The following is a 17,021-nucleotide window of genomic DNA, read 5'->3' as shown; positions in this document are numbered from 1 at the left end:
CTACATCACATTGCGGACTAATGTTTAGTCTGTGGTCTATTAAACCCCCTGGACCTTTTCCCTATGTGCTGATTTCAAGGCAGATGCCACCCATCCTATATTTGTACATCTGATTCTTCCTACCTTAAATGCAGGACTTTCCACTTATCTCTGATGAAATTCATTTTGTTAGTTTTGGCCCAGTTCTCCATCCTTCAAGACCATATTGAATTTTGTTTCTGTATTCTAAGGCATTATCTACCCCACCCCACCTCATGTCATCTGCAGATCTGATCAACATCCCCTCCACTCCTTCATCCAAGTCATTTATAAATATATTTTTAAAAACAAGGGGCCCAGGATAGAACACTGCATCACCTCCACTTGTCACTTCTCTCCAGGTTTGTAAGAAGCTGTTGATGGCTCTCTTTGAGTACAGTCCATCAACCAGCTTTCAATATACCTAATGACAGCTTTGTGTGGCCCACATTTTCCCAGCTTGCCAAGAAATCAAGCTGTAGCTAAGCCCATAACATTCCTCTCCTCTCAACTGCTAACCCTATCAAAAAGTTAATCTGGCATTACTTGTTTTTGAGAAACCTCTCTCTCTCTCTCTGTGTGTGTGTGTGTGTGTTTTCTAAATGCTCACAGACTGCTTCACTATCTGTTATAGAACCTTTCCAGATATTGATGTCAACCCGACTGGTCAGTAGTTCCCTGGAGCCTCCTGTCTTCTGAGATGGGAGCAACATTTGCTCACCTCCAGTCTTTCATCAGTTTGTCATTCTCCAAGAATTTTTTTAAAGGAATAGGCAGAGACTCTCAGATCACATCTGCAAATTCTTTTAGTACCATAGGATGCAATCCCTCAGGTCCTGGATTTGTTTAGAGTGGCTAGCTGCTCCTTTACCAGCTGTTTACCAAGTGTGTACTTGTTCAGGGTCTCAGACCCCATACTTTTTTAGGAGGCAGGTCCCAGTGGGTCCTGTATGTCTCCAGCATCCTTTGAGCCAATCTGCAAGAAAGGGGAGTGTGTTAGCCACTGAGAAGAGTCTTCTAACTTGCTTCCTTGTCTTCTCCTGCTGATTGGAGCCAATCAGAGTGAAAGAAGGTGAGTCAGCCACTGAGTAGACTCTAGCAGCAGGTAGATAAACATGTAGAAACTTCATTCAGTAATTCAAACACTGTCTCTGACAGTGACAGTCCAATTGTGACAGTGATAAAGCAGTATTCAAGCCTGGCCAGATTATTCTATAATTTTAGAAGTGGGTGGGTGGGTGGCTGTGGCTATTATGAAGGGACTCTGCACTTCTGAATTTGCCATTACACTACTGCTGTTTATCTAATTTGGGCTACAACTCCTTCCCTTTATCATTTGACCCATTTTTGCTAAAATGAAAATAGTGGGAGAAAACCGAGGTAAAGTAGGTGTTGAGCAGTTCTACATTCTCTCTTTCACCCATTAACACTTATCCATCTTCTCCTCTCAGTGGACCTATAACTTCCGTTTTCCTCCTCTTGCTCTAAACATAACAAAAACGAAAAACAAATCCCCCCCATTTTGTTATTTTTAACATCTCTCACAAGCCTAAGTACATTCTGAGATTCCTGGCACTCTCCTTACAAGCTCTGACTTGTCCTTATTGGTTTACCTCTCCTCGCATTTCCTATTTCTGACTCTTTTAAATATGACCATATCAAAAATTCCCTTAGACCTCCCTGGTTTCTTCAGAGGCCTCCCATTTTTCTTGTTCTTTGGAAAGGTATGTGGTTGGGTCTTCAATATTTCACTTTTAAGAAACTCCCACCCATCATGAATCCCCTTCTCAAGGAATTCTACCCATGGAGTCACAGCAAGTATTTATTTAAACTTGTTGAAATCAGATTTCCTAAAGTCTGACTAAGCCCAGCTTTCCCTTTCCTCAGTACCATGAATCCCAAGATTATGTGGTCACTTCCACCAAAGGTCCACACTACTTTCATCTCATCAACCAGTTATTCCAGCTGGTGAGGATTTTGTCTAGGATAGCTGATCTCCTCATTTCTTTTTCCATCCCCTAAATGCAGGAGTGGTGAATGCAGACTGCCATCTGAACTCATGTGTCTTGCAGCTTAGTGGTTTCTGTCACACACATGTTTGGTCATAGATGTACCTATTTCAGGTATGACAGCTGCCTCAGGCAGCAACTTTTGGGCACCATGAAGGGTGATAGAATGGGAGACTGACATGTGATCCATGTGGCACAATCCACTTATCAGGAATAAGGAGGCATGTGCATGTGTAGTTTTAGCTACACATATTACTTACTTGGGAATGTCTGTAATCCTGAAATCAACTTGAATAATAAAAGGATTGTTGTATTTCATTTTATACTTCTATGTATTTTAAAATATTCTGTTCCCTGAGCCTACGGATGGGATGACTTTACATTTATAAAGCACAAAATCAGTGGCAAGGTTCTTGTCTGGGTGGTCACAGAGGGGGGGGGTCCCACTTTTTGTAGGCGCTCCATTATATTAGAACTCCAGTCTTGCATAGCATCACATGGAACAGATGCACCACAGTATGACTGACCTGGGAATTGTTGGTCTGTTAAGCCATTATTCTGCAACGTTAAAAAAACCACCACAGTACAACACAGCAATTAAAAAACACACCTTGTAATATCAATGCATCCATAAAATAGATCATGGAGACTGTCTTTTGGGGTGGATAGGTCTAGTTTGTAAACTAGCTAGCCAGAACTCACCCTCCTAGCTAATTACCAGAACAGGAGGAAAAAGATTAGGTCAGTGGGGAAGGGGGAGCACTTTGTACATGCTCAAAGGCAACCTGTCCTCATATTTTAAAATGCATGCCTGAAAGGAAAGGCACTCTGCTCAGGGCGAAGTCAATCTGTCCATATTCTCAGTCTAAGATGCCAGAATTTTTGAAAGCATGATGCAGCAAGATAGTAAGCATGAACTAAATTCTACTGGATTCAGTGGAATTTCTCGCCCTCTGCCAACCACATGTTTTGAGAAGAGGGCTTTTTGGACTGGGATTTTATAGCTGTGTGATACGTGGCGATTGTCTGAGTTAAGCCCTAGCCCCCCCACCCCGTTCATTATATAGACACAATATATAATCCTGAAAAGACTGATGGCCAACTCAACCCTTTATGAAACCTATTAGGTTAACTCTGTTAACTTACTTAGAGCTTCCCATTCAGAGATGGGAAAGTGGGATGTTCTGAATGGAAACAGAACGCTTAGAATTGTGGCCAAGGTGTGCAGTCCAGTCCAGCTGAGTTGATTTCTCGTTGGAGTTCTTAAAAAAAGGGAAAACAGAGAAACCCGGGAAGGGCTACTGCAAGAGTAGTAGCGAAATCTTGCAGCGCGGAAAGTTGTTTCCGCGGGAGAGTGGCCGGGGAGAGCTGGCCAATGAGAGGACAAGGAGGCGGGGCCTGAAGGGCAGCTATGACGCCACCAACCCGGAAGAGGTCCATCTCTTGGCAAGAGGGTTCCCCAGCAGCGGGTCCCAGCGGGGAAGGGAAGCCCTCAGGTACGGAGCGGGAGAGGCAGGCTGGGTTAAAAGTGTAAATGCAGTTGGGTCAGGTCTCCTCTGGCTGCCTCCGATGCGTGCAGGCGGGTGGAGAAGCATATTTGAGAGGTACTCTGCCTCAGTTCGGAAGGAAGATGGGTTTGCCACCATGCCCTGAAAAGGCGTACTGGACCTCCCTTCTCCCTCGCCAGCCCCCAGATTCTTTGCACTGATCCTGCTTCGTTTTAGTTCCTTGCTTCCTTTCTAACGGGTTGTTTCCTGCTCTCTCCATCACTACCTACCTTCCTTCCTTTAACCCTGGACCAGGCCCAGTTCACCCAAACGGATTCTGCGGCGTGTTCTTCGCTACATTTACAATCAGCTCTGAGTTAATACGGTGTAGTCCCTTGTACATTACAGCAGTCTTAAAAATGTCAAGACCTGTTGCATTCAGTGGGCCTTTCTCCTGAGTAAGTGGGGGTATGGATTGCAGGCTTTGTAAGGAGCAGGTACCAAAAAAATCAGCTGGGGGGGTGGGGTTCTGCTAGGGGGTGTTGAATGCTAGTCTTAATCAGAGTAGACCCACTGAAGTTAATAAACATGACTAACTTAGGTTTGTTAATTTCAGTGGGTCTACCCTGTGTAGGACTTAGTTGAATGCAACCCAAACTCTGTTGGGTTAAATCATTGGGACTTTTATATGTATGTATATGTGTATATTTATTATTATTATTATTAAAGCTAGCCTTCAATTAACCAGTTGCTACTGTTTGTGTAAGCAGATATGCTAGGGGTTGGCTACTTAGAAGAATAATCAGAAATACATTCTGCTGCTCTTTTAATACCGCTGCCCTGGGCTCCTACTGGGAGGAAGGGCGGAATATAAATTTAATAAATAAATAATAACTCTTACAGCTTTTTTTTTTGTATTGTGACTTCTGATTTGTGCTTTCATTTTACCTTGTGAGCTGCCCAGATGATGTTTTGTTAGCAATTGGTCAATAACAAATATTCACACAGTGTAACAAAGGCTGTTGTTGCTTAGTGGTAGAGCACATGTGCTGCATGATCAATGTCCCAGGTTCAATCCTGGGGATCTTCAAGAAAGATTCCTGCCCGAAACCCTGAAGAGCTGTTGCCAGTCAGAGTAGATAGCACTAAGCTAGATGGACTAATGGTCTGTCTCTGTTTAAGGTAGTTCCCTGTGTTCTTGTCCTGGGTAAAAATACATGTTTAACATGGACTGTTTGCTTTAGGAAGAGTGTGGGAAGAAAAGCTTTAGTTGTCATACTTATTTTATTTATTTATTTATTCAATTTATATCCTGTCCTTCCTCCTTTAGGTTGTGAGGGCTGCAGTCTGGCCCTGGAGCAGACTGATTTTGTATCATCATGGCAACTGAGGTAAAAGTGACCGGGCAGAATCAGGAGCAGTTCCTGCTGCTGGCAAAATCTGCCCGTGGAGCTGCCCTGGCCAGCCTCATCCATCAAGTACTCGAAGCCCCTGGCATTTATGTCTTTGGAGAGTTGCTTGACATGCCCAATGTTCAAGAGGTGAGCTCTGAGACTTGGGAGACGAAGATCTAGAGAACATTATACTACTCCAAGTGGGTAGAGGAAGAAATTAAAGCCCCTCCTTCCATGTTTTAGTAAACCCTTGTACCTCTGTTTAATGGAGACCCTGTTCTGCAAGGCAGCCTCTCTCAGCACTGATATAGCACCATAGTTATTTAAAAACAAAGAAAAAACCCTTACACATTTACCCCACGAAGCAGAGTTTCAGTGTTTTGCAGCTCCTGACCAATTTCTTTCTGCTGTCTCTCTATAAATGAATGGCTTTGTTAGGTTACTTCCTGTTATAAATTGGCATGTAGTAATAATGAATTGGGGTTAGAGGCCTTTCCTCATAATCACCTAAGAAAGCATGCTTTAAGTCAGTGGTTTTCAAACAGCGTTTGGGGAACTCTAGTGTCCCTTAAAGTCATCTGAGATGTCTGAATGAGATCATTGGTAATGTCAGACAAGCTTGCCTGTAAGACTCCTGAGTTCCCTCACAACGGGTAAGCTGTAAGGGAGGACTAGCATATATTCTATGGCATGCTATCTGTTTGCAAGGGTCACGCTCAGGCACAAGTAGTGCTCCATGGGGTGTGTCCTCTGCAGTGCTTGGAAGTTCTGTAACAGATACTTGGGGGTTACTTGCCAGAGAAGCTAATATTGAAGGCATTGTTTGAAAACCATTGTCATCAGCCGTTATACAATGCTTTTCCAAATACTTTTCAGTGACAGTAGCACAATATCCTATTAGGTAATACATGGCAGGACAAAGGCTTGCTGTGGTGCCAGGGAGGAAAAAGTTGTTCTGCTCTTTGCCCTCTCTACCTTCTTGAAAATCTGGTTAGATTAATTGTACTTTTATCCCATTCTTGCTCCAAATAGCTCAAAGTCATGGAGGTGATTGTCTCTCTCCCCCACCATCCTCTTATGAGGTAGGTTAGAGACAGTGACTGGCCTAAGGTCATCCCAGTAAATTTTATGACTGAGCAGGGATTACATTTTCTCTAATAGTTGCTAATTTGAGTACCTGTAAACAATCTTGTATATACAAAACTAGCATCTCTAAGGGAAGGCCAGGCTGGAACCTTTCTCCCTATCATCTAGTTCTCAGTGTACAGGGAATTTTTTTATTGTTATATGGAGGAACACCCCATCATGTGAGCCCCCACCTTGTCTAGCCCAGAGAAAGGCTTACCCCATTAGCAAGAACTTGGCCTAGGTTGCTGTCCGCCTGAGGTGTAGGTGCAGTTCATAAGATAGACTCACAACATTCACTTCTTAAAAACTTTGTGGGCAAGAATACTGTGATAAAAAGAAGGGCAAAATTCAGTTTCATTAAACAAAAATTGTGGCACCACCGGCTCTGGGACAAATTAGAAAGGGTTTTTTTAAGCAAATAGGATTGTTGCTATTTCTCTACTGTCTGTACTTAATGTTGGTGTTTCCCACTTTTCCTACAGTTAGCTGACAGTGAGTTCTCCCCTGTCTTCCGCCTGCTCACAGTCTTTGCCTATGGGACATATTCAGACTACTTGGGTATGTGTCCTCTTATCCTCGGGAAACAGGAATAGTCAAGGGAGAAGAAGGCTGATTGTGAGGGAAGGTATAGAAAAGTAAGAATAGGGCCAGTGCAGTTATGGGAACTGGATATACAAAAACCTTGTATCCATTCCTAAATCAGTATGCTCTAATCCAGAAGCCATCCTGCTTAGGGTCAAGAATTGCCAAAGGATGTGGGTGAAAGTTCTGTGGATTAAAGTGGATCACAAAGGAGCTGAGGATACAGAATGAGGTCACTGGATATCAAACTATGTTGGAGCTTGTCCAGTAGCTTGTGATCTCTGTAATCTGCTCTTTGTAGGCTTTTTGTATCATCCTCTTCTTTGTTGTGACTGTTTTTTCTACCCCCTCTGGATTACTCTTGAGTACGATGGCCTTGTGCTACACATAAGGAGGATGGTTCTCTGTTCTTGGATAGGCTCTGAAACAGTAGTGATAACATCAAATTTTATTTTAATGGTGTAGTTGGATGTGTGGTCTCAAAACGAGAACCTGCATTTATTTATGTCTTGCTGGCCTGGGCTGCCTTGGTGTTTTCAGGATCTAGATTCCAAAAGAAGCAGGGGAGATTGTGTCATATTACCACGTGCTTTGATAAAGTTCTGTGTATGCATGTGTTTTATTTATGTAAATTTTGGTCCATTGTTGAAGTTTTATCTGAAGTGTGAAGCAACCTTAGCTGTTGGGAGCAAGCTCTGGCCCAAAGAAGGTACTGGGCATTAGAAATTTGGAAGAAAACTGGAGTGTGGAAAGAGGGTGGGACCTAGTCCAAAGTTGGCAGTGAGGATTTTAGTAAATTGAACCTGTTGTGATGATAGCTGTTCTTTCTATCTCCTGAGAGCAGCTGAAGCTGGGAATCTGCCTCCCTTAACAGAGGCTCAGAAGAACAAATTGCGCCATCTGTCTGTTGTCACACTGGCTTCCAAACTCAAGGTAATATATATGCATCTTTTTGCTCCCTGTCCTCCTCATTACTTAGGGGGGATAGCACCTCACACCATCTTGTGTCCGTCCCCCCCCACAGTGCATTCCTTACTCAGTGCTGCTGGAACAGCTCCAGCTGAAGAATGTGCGCCAGCTGGAGGACTTGGTGATTGAGGCAGTGTACGCAGATGTACTGCGGGGGAGCCTGGACCAGCGCAATCAGCGATTAGAGGTGGATTACAGCATTGGGAGGGACATCCGCAGGGAGGAACTCAGTGCCGTCACACGGACCCTTCAGGAATGGTAAGGAAAACTCCCTTGGTGAGTGCAGCCCCAAGAATAATGAGAAGCGCACCCCCACAAACATTCATGCTACAAATGGTGGTATGCTGTGACTGAGTTTTCCCTACAGGAGGACATCATCTTGATTGCAGGGCTGGCACTAAAAATAGCAGCCCTTTGTCAATTTCTTCTTCCAGACCTCTCCTGGTTCCACACTGTTGGATGCTGCAGGAGACTGCCCCACATTATCATGATATGCCGTGTGTTTCTTTTACCAACCATTATGTGGAAAATAAGGGGAAATAGACCTGGAGGTGCTGTTCTTGGCAGCAGTCTCCTGTGTTGTAAGGATGGCCGAGATACTCTATACAGCAAGGCTCAGAATTAAGCACCACAAAAAACTGAATGCTATTTTCTTTCATCCCAGCATGGTTTCCAGGTTGCAAAACAAAAAAAGCTTGTTAGCACTTCCTTCTGGTATTCCAGCAGCTTTGATTGGGACAGAGGTTGGGGTCCCCTTGATTCCAGGCCACATACATAATGCCATACTTAACTTCCTGAGGAAACGGAAAAATACCCTAGATAGCTACATCAAAATTGTGTTATCGTCTTACAAGATTGGGTCACCAGATACCATCACCTACTTCACATTTCAGCAGAACTTCAGTTCCTCTTCAGGTTGACACTACGTACAACTTTCAGACTGGGCTTTAATCAAAACACCTATTGATAGACAAATTATTGTAAATCCCGTTTTCTAGCTATTACAGGAAATATAAAAATACTCATCACAGAGCCTCTTACAAGGCTACTATTACTTTCTCCAGTTTTGGACACTTTCATGGCTTCTTGCTTTCACTTTCAAACCATACCAGCTGCTATGATCAATAGGCTCACATCGGTACAGTGAATTTATATTTATGGAACTTCTCCACTGGGAGATTTTCAACTTGACTTGCTATTCTCTTTTTGGACCCAGGTTCTAAATTTCTTTGTGCTGTTCCACCTCAGAAAAGTTACTTATTGACAGATGTTTATGTGACCCATAGAATTTTTCTCTGCACCACAACAGTCTGCAGAATCCAAGCAATTTTTTTCCAGATTTGACAGTTGCTTATTATGGTGATGTTTTAATATTTGACAAACCCATTTGGTGTATTTGAATTGTATGCTGTTTGTTTAAGTTTTCGTTTTGATTTTGGAATTTGTATCTTGAATTTTTTTATTCTCTGGAAAGCTGTGCGGAAACAGCGTACACTCTAGTAAAAGGAAAGGACTAGCAACTTGCTTGTTTAAATTTAACGTTGAGATACTTGAGAAGCTGAATTATATGATCACATCCTGGGCTTTTCTGTATTTCTGTAGGTTTTTGGCATGTACGCACAGCCCTGGTCCTGATCTTAGCAAAATGTCTTTCATGGCATTTCTGTGTATGTGTTGCAGCCTTGTCTGTTTAATCCCACGCTCCTCAACCAGCCACTTGTGTGTCTGTATAAGCAGCCTCAGGCCTACAAGGGCTGCTTCTGCCATCTTGCCCATTTCTTCGCTTGCTCTCATTCCTATGAAAATAGCTCAGTCATATCTTCTCCCGTCCCCTGATGCATGTGTGACTTCCAGTTCTCTAAGCCTTTGTGGTTCTGAGCTTCTCCCATCTAGTGTTAGCCTGACGGCTGCTTGGCAGGTGTCGGTCCTGCCTGTTCACCTTTTCCCTGGCCTTTCCAGGTGCCAGGGCTGCGAGGTTGTCCTTGCCAGCATTGAAGAACAAGTGAGCCGAGCCAATCAGCACAAAGAGCAGCAGCTGGGTCTCAAGCAGCAGATTGAGAGCGAGGTGAGCGAGCAGGACTGCGGCAGAGCCTTCCAGTGGTGTCAGACGCAATGGTGAAATTGAAAAGCTTTGCTTTGCTTTACATCGGAGGCTGGAAACCTTTTTTAGCCTGAGGGCAGCATTCCTTTCCGGGTGACCTTCCAGGGGTCACGTGCAGGACAAGAGACAAAACCAGGCAGAGCAACAAATATAAATTTTACCTTTGAACAGTAGACTAGTTTTACACACACACGCACCCCTCTGTCTGCTCAGTCCAGGCGAGCAAGAGGCATTCTCAGAGTTAAGGACGCATCCCAGCCAGGCAAAATCACTCAAGGAGAGTGTGAACCAACCTGGGCTAGAAAGGGGTGTGTCCTGGGGAAGAGTCCTGAAGGCCAGATAGGAAGGCCTGCGCTTGGCCCCTGGGTAGCGGTTCCCGATCCCTGCTGTACATACATACTGCCATGTTTCTGTTGGGGATATGACTTAGAACATATAAAATATTTTCACCTATAAGATTTTGATTCCACCTTATCACCAAATGGCCTCAAGACAGCTTGTAATAACAAGATTAAAACAATAAAAATAGAAAACAGGCGTTATATGAAAGGGAAAGTAATAGTAAAATGGCCAATAAAACAATAAAGCCAACCACAAAAATAAAATAAATTAATAAATAGAAGTTAAAATCTAATCTGTAAACAGAAGGAAATTAAAAGGGTTCTGGCAGTGTGAAAGGCATAGGATAAAAGGGGCAGTATAGAGCTGGTGCCTAAAACAGAAAATAAGCTGGTAGGTGCATATGTCTAAGAGGAAGCTCCCTAATTTGGATGCTCCTCCTAAAAAGGCCCCCTCTATAGTAGCCTCTCGCCTTGCCTCAGAAATCAGGGCCATATAGAGAAGGCCCTTAGAAGAAGATCTTAATCGACAGGCAGCTTCATGTGGAAGAATATAGTCCTTTAGTTGCCAGGACTCGGGGTTTCACAGTACTCGGACCAGTACTGCGAATTGAGCTCAAAAACAAAATAGTAGCCTCTTAAAGGGTTCTTAATATTGGCATAATATTTTTCATGTTCAGACGCTGCTTACAAACTGTAGTTTTGGTTTGACTGTTCTTCAAGACAGCCCTGCTTACAGGATATTACAGTAATCCAACCTGGATGTTATTAGAGCATGGATAACTATGACCAGATGATCTCCAGGAGATAGAGAGCTCATTCGTAGAGCATATACGTCACATGCACAAGTCCCCTGGCATCTCTAGGTAGCACTGGGAAAGACATATTGTCTGAAAACCTGGAGATAACCTGCTAGTCAGCACGGATAATACAAAGTTTGATTAATTAGTGGCAGTTTCCTAAGTTCCTGTGAAGAGATGTAGCTGGCATACCAGCCAAAGCTGATAAAAGGCACTATATACAATGGATGCCACTTTATTTATTTAAGACTATATACCGCTTAATCATTTGGATTTCTAGGCAGTGCACATAGAGACAAGCCATACATAAAATAAAACAATAAAAGCATCATAAAGCCAAAGACTACCTTAAAATGCCTCCTGGAACAAAAAAATCTTAGTCATGTGCTTGAAGTTCAACAAGGAGGATTCCTGTCTAATCTCAGCTGGGGAAGAGGTTCATAGGCTTGGGCCCACTATACTAAATGCATGACTTCTAGTTGTTACGAGCCACTGGGAAGCACCAGCAAAGACTCCCAAAGATCTCAGGGATCAGGCTGGGATATAAGGAATCAGGTGGTCCTTAAGATCTAAATCTAGATTTAAAAGAACCCTTGAAGCTGCGAATATGATCTTTAAGGGGATATGGATATATGATGTTAACAATTCTTTGTGTATGGTTATTGGTCAGACTCTGGCCTTGTTGTAAGGGGCCTGCATTGGGGATTTTCGGAGTAATCTTTTTAATTGCTTGGAAGCTAAATGCAGAAGGTGCTCTTGAAAACCATCTTGGAGCTGGGTAATTCTGCCCCTTCAGCATTCAAACATTCATGATGCAAAATTACTCACTTTGAGATGAAGCTCTCTACTGCAGTTCTTCATATGTATGCTACATACATGTAGAGTCATTGAGGGGGCTGGATGCTTCTCTGAGAGGGTCACCTTTACACACTCAGAAAATAAACCTTACAATCACATATTTACTCTATGATATAGATAAATAAATAGCTCAGGGCTGGGGAACATCTGGCCCAGAGCCCAATAAGAGAGACTTGCATTTTCAAGTTTGATTTGTGTGGGGAGGGTGCCTTAGTTCCCATATATTTGAGAAGCACTGGAATAAGTTGTGTGTCTATTAAATAATTGGTAAGTAAGTTTTATCTAGACTATTATCACCAAATTTTACCAATATTACAAGTAAAAGATAAAAAAGCCATTTCATTAAATCAACCCATCACATACCTCTCACACCATTTTTGATGCACGTGCATTGCAACGAAAGGAAAGAAGGGTGCCTTTTCATTTATTTACTTATTTTGGTTTGCTAAGATAAGTTAACTTTTTGTTTTTTTAACCATTGAGCAATATCTATCTCATAAATAGGGTGCCAGTAAGGGGTGAGCTAAATCCTCAACCACAAATACACAGCCTCAAATTGAACAGAAAGTTCCTGTAGCAAACTATCCAGAATACCAGAGGGCATCTGTTGAACCCTTAACAGAGATAGAGTCCTCCAGAGTAGAAACTTTTAATCCAGATATCTTGGATGGGGTGGGGAGTCCCAAGCTGCCTACTTATTTGTTGAGCTGCTGGGGAGAACTTTCCTGTGTTATTACTATTGGTCCATACATGTGATTTTTGCCTCCAGTATAATGAAGTCTCTCTCTTTTTATCTTTTTATTTGGGCATGTTAATGTTGTTGCCTTTGTTTCTTCTTCTCCCTCCCCTTGTCCTTTTGTCCCAGCAGGTAGCAAATCTGAAGAAGACAATTAAGGTCACAACAGCAGCAGCCGCAGCAGCAACTTCCCAGGATCCTGAGCAGCATCTCTCTGAGCTCCGGGAGCCTGCTCCGGGTACCAACCAGCGCCAGGCCAGCAAAAAGGCTTCCAAGGGCAAAGGGTGAGGTGGAATCCCAGTCAAGCTGGCTGTTGCCTCTTTGCACTTGGGCTAGAAAACCAGAGTCATCCCAGTGTTTCACCTGCAGTTCAGCTCTCTTGCCTTGGGGCAGTGATTATTAACCTGTAGAATCTGTAAAACCCCTAGTTTGGGCATAAGGCAAAATTACCGCTGGTGCTCATTCTGAGACCTTTTCCTTCTCCGCAGGCTCCGAGGCAGTGCAAAGATCTGGTCTAAATCAAACTAGCAGGACTGCTGGCTGGGGAGGACGAACAGGTGTCCCACGTGTGGTGCTTTCTTCTGCGACCTGGATGACTTTCTGTGCACCCCCCCCTCCAAATATCTCTTTCACTCTCTTGCATATGGTTTGTTCTTTCCATTTGTCTCCTCTCCTGGTATGTTCATCTAGCCTCAACTTCTGTTGCTCTCTAGTGTTTCTGTCAGCAACTTTTTTGCTTTGCCTTTTTCTGTCACTCTGCATCCCCATTCTCTTGTGGGGTGCATTTTAAAGAGCCATAAAATGATCTCTGCTTCAATTACTTTTGCACCAACAGAATATTGAGAAGCCTGAGTGGAAATGAATCTGGTGCCAGTAAGCCACTTTAGTTCAGTGAGCAAATTCTGGGACATTTGCTCTGGGACACAGCTTGACATCTCAATGTTTTGCTTTGCTGGGATCAATGGAGGAGAGGGTGTGTGTGTGAGTGTGTGTTGGAAGGATTGTTTTTAAAAATAGTATAAATATATAAAGCGATTTAAAAAATAAATCTATGGACATATCTGCAGGATCTGTTTTCACGTTGGTATAATTTCATTGTTTTGGGGTGGCTTAAGGCACATGCCTGTCTAGCGTACAGCATTGGAGACCATTTTCTTTTTGGGGGAAGCAGCAGGGGAGGTGATGTGTGGAGCTAAGGAATCCCTTTGGCATGGGATATAAATTTATCCTGCTTGAAATGAAATATTTGGGACTTAGGATGGTTGAGCATTGCCACTGTAAGTTTTATTAAGTCAACCCCTCCCTCAGTGGTCTGGTAAAATTTGTCATGCTTGGCCCAGATGCTGTCGCAGTGCTGAACCTGTTGTGGTTCTTTAAGTCCATTTCTAACATATCTGATATCTTCTTACATGCACGTTTTTTAAAAAGTCTACACTCACCGTTGAACGATATATACCAGAAATGGAATGCCAAAATAGATCTTATCTAGCCGTGAAAGTGACTAGCCTCAGTTAAAAGTTCTCCAGACTTCCTTCTCTGCAGAAAATGATCTTGGCGTATACCTCACCGTAGACCTATTCTTATGCTTTGGATATATACCCAGCTGATGGATGCTGGCCAGGCATGATGCTGGGAATGCGCTTGATGCACTTTTCCTCGAGCTGCACAGTGATTAATTTTTTTTGGAAGGAGGTTATTTGGGTAGAAGATAATTAGCACAATCACATCTTTATGCTTTGAAATAGATAAATAAATAGTTCAGGGCTGGGGAACATCTGGCCCAGAGCCCAATTACAGGCTTCCACACCCTCTTTCTAGGTCTTGGGTCTCTTCCCCCAGGCCATACATCCTATCCCCAGATCACACTCTTCATCACCTTCCTTGAGTGTTTTTGCCTGGCTGCAATGTGTCCTTGAACGCTGATAGCGCCTCTTGCTTGGCTGCTCATATAGAGAGTACAGAGGAGTGTGTGAGTGCATGTAAAACTAGCCTGCTGTACAAAGGTAAAACTTACATTCATTGCTCCACACTACTTGGGCTGAAAAAGGCTCCGCACCACTAGGCTAGGCTTTAGACACACGAGTGGGCATCAGGAACCTTCTTCAGTCTGAGGGTTGCATTTGCTTCTGGACAGCCTTCCAAGGACCACCTGCCTGTGGTAAAAATGGGTGGAGCAACAAATGTAAAGTTTAAATGGCACGATAGGTTAGTTTCTTTCTATACATGTTCACCCATCTCTCTGTCATTCAACCTCACAGGCAAGAGGCCAAGGACCCATTTCAGGCAGGTAAAAATGCTTTGGGTATAAAGCAGGACCAGGGGTGTAGTCGGGGGAGAGGCCTGGGGGGACATACTTGGTTGGGCCTGAGATTCCTGACCCCTGCCCTAGTCTGTGAGAAACAACAGCTGCCTAATGGGCCTGGTTCTTAGGAGTCACCTTGGCAATGGTAACTCCTTCCCCATCAAAAGTCCATTGGTGTCCCCTATGTTGAGCAACAGATAAAGGATATTCTGGATCAGGCCCCAAAGGAAAAGGAGACTTACGTAAAGAAAGGTTGCAGTAAGAGATGCTGTGATTTCCTAGGATTCTGGGAATGAAATATTTTTAGCCTTCCTTTTTGCTAAGAGCATCCCTACCCAGCTGGAATAGGGGTGTTCTCCCTTTTCCCTAGAGGACAAAAATTGGGGGATAAGAGTGGCTAGAGGAGTTTAGGGGAACTGAGGGGGAAGGTAATAGTTAAGAGAGGATGTGAAGCAACGTGCATGTTTACAGTAGGTTTATTCTTTGTAAAAATATTTCTGGAGAAAATGTGAATGAGGTGCATGTGAAGGACAGGAGCAGAAGGCCTAGGGGGGTGGCATGACAGGCCTACACTTGCCCTCTCCAACATTGTGCTGCTACCTTAGAGACTGTGCATTATTATCCCAAGGTATGGGCTCCTGAATATGCACCCTGTGTTTGTGTTCCTAGTGTGGACTTTGCCACACTTGCCAAAAATTGCCCTTCTGTGATTTATTACAGTGGAGGATCATGCAACGATTGCCTGGACATGTTTGGCCATCCAAAATCTCACTGAGCTTTGACTTGTTTGATGTGCTGGGCTAGGAGGGCAAAAATTAGTTTCTGTTTCTGGGAGTGTAAATGGGTATTCCTTTCAAAAGCCATCATGTTTAGGCCACACAGCATCAGGAAGAACCAATGTCTTGGAAGGAAGCGAAGTTAGATTTAAATCCCAGCTTACCCATGAGGTTTAGTGTGTGACCTTGGGCTAGTCCTCGCTTAATCTCTTAGCCTAACCTTCCTCGCAGGGGTGTTGTGAGGATAAATGAAGGTAATACTTCCTTATGTCACTGTATTCATTTTTCATGCTGCCTTATGACATGTAGTTTCAAGGTAGTTTACTTGTATAGATATATCAGTTCAATAAACTCACAAAAGCTGCATGGTTTTAAAAAAAAAAAGGAAAAAGGGATTAAACAGCAAAAGACAGTTTAAAGACTCTCAGATATGAAAAGCCGCAGAAGACGGGGGAACAGGGTGGGCTTTGCCTGGCACCTGAATAGGAACAAAGAAGCTCAGGCTCATTTGTCAAGGGAGGGATCTGAGGGGGGGAGTTCCATAACTTCGGCACCATCTCTACTCTTGCAGCCGCACCTCAGAAAGGGGGGACAGATGGAAAAGGGCCTCAGAAGCAGATCTTAACTGGTAGGCAGATTCATGCAGGAAAAGGCAGCCCTTTAGATCAGAGCTGGCTAACCTTTTTTAGACTTGAGGGCCACATTGACTCTTGGTCAATCTTCTGGGGGCCCTAGGCCAGTGGTGGGTATGTCAAAAATTGGGCGTGGTCCCTGCAGAGACACACAGCCCACCTCCAGCCTAAGAGAGAGAGAGCCTCAAGGTGCCAAGCCGACAAACAGCAGAGAGCAGGGAATGATTTTTTTTTATTGCACCCCACCTCTACAGCTCATCCTTGCAGGTCAGCTGAGAGGGGTTGTTGCCCCCTTCTCGCTCATCAAATGATTGAGCTGATGATGGCCATGTGTATTGACAGCACTGTATGCATAAAATAAAATTAAAATAATTCCAGTTGTGATTGGCTCCTACCATCTTTGAATGTTTGTACTGGAATTGGGGAGATTTGTGGCTTTTCTACACTCTGCAATCCAAATATTTTCCTCTGCTTCAAGAGAACTGTGACTCGATGTGTAATTCTCCATCCGCTCCCCTGAGGACTATGTGCAAAATGGAAACAGATCTAGGACAAGGCATAAAGTGACACATGAAAGAGGTGCTAATGGTGACCTAATATCACATAATCCCTGAGCACCTGCCAAAAGTCTGTGTCACCTCCCTTCCTTTGAAAGGCAAAGCCAGCATGAAAACTGGGAGAGAGGGGGGAAGATTGATCCATCTGGCTAAGGAATGGTACTCTTAAGACATGCAGAGAACCAGCAGGGTGGAGATCCAATGATCTTTTTCAGATCCACAAAAGGGAAGGATTTAAGTCACTTCACAGCCGCTTTAAACTTTTTGATCTAAGAATCCCAAGAGATGTGGGGCGGGCAGTATCAGACATGGAAATAAGCCATTAGTAGAGTGT

General features: G+C 43.6%; 1 protein-coding gene across 3 annotated transcripts; it reads left to right on the top strand.

Moving 5' to 3' along the window:
* Positions 1–3,417: 3,417 nt before the first annotated feature.
* Positions 3,418–13,487, top strand: COPS7A (COP9 signalosome subunit 7A). Of its 3 annotated transcripts, none has more exons than XM_061637153.1 (8): positions 3,418–3,523; positions 4,845–5,055; positions 6,519–6,594; positions 7,463–7,551; positions 7,643–7,845; positions 9,547–9,652; positions 12,553–12,704; positions 12,909–13,487. In XM_061637153.1, the coding sequence occupies exons 2-8, from the start codon at positions 4,894–4,896 to the stop codon at positions 12,946–12,948; spliced, it is 828 nt and encodes a 275-aa protein (XP_061493137.1). In that variant the 5' UTR covers positions 3,418–3,523; positions 4,845–4,893; the 3' UTR covers positions 12,949–13,487. The 3 variants fall into 3 exon arrangements, with proteins under 3 accessions (XP_061493137.1, XP_061493117.1, XP_061493128.1); XM_061637133.1 differs by having other exon boundaries at positions 12,550–12,704; XM_061637144.1 differs by lacking the exon at positions 3,418–3,523 and adding an exon at positions 3,815–3,972 and having other exon boundaries at positions 12,550–12,704.
* The last annotated feature ends 3,534 nt before the right edge of the window (positions 13,488–17,021 follow it).

The sequence above is a fragment of the Rhineura floridana genome, chromosome 1, assembly GCF_030035675.1.
Source record: "Rhineura floridana isolate rRhiFlo1 chromosome 1, rRhiFlo1.hap2, whole genome shotgun sequence".
Taxonomy (NCBI): domain Eukaryota; kingdom Metazoa; phylum Chordata; class Lepidosauria; order Squamata; family Rhineuridae; genus Rhineura; species Rhineura floridana.
Note: the sequence above shows the minus strand (reverse complement) of the source record. Positions and strands in the feature narration are given on the sequence as shown.

What these genes read in the sequence shown, in the direction of transcription:
- COPS7A (XM_061637133.1), top strand. Translation starts at nt 4,894, where the DNA reads ATGGCAACTGAGGTAAAAGTGACCGGGCAGAATCAGGAGCAGTTCCTG. An exon ending in ACATGCCCAATGTTCAAGAG is followed by an intron (nt 5,056 to 6,518) that starts GTGAGCTCTGAG and finishes CTTTTCCTACAG; the next exon opens with TTAGCTGACAGTGAGTTCTC. An exon ending in ACACGGACCCTTCAGGAATG is followed by an intron (nt 7,846 to 9,546) that starts GTAAGGAAAACT and finishes TGGCCTTTCCAG; the next exon opens with GTGCCAGGGCTGCGAGGTTG.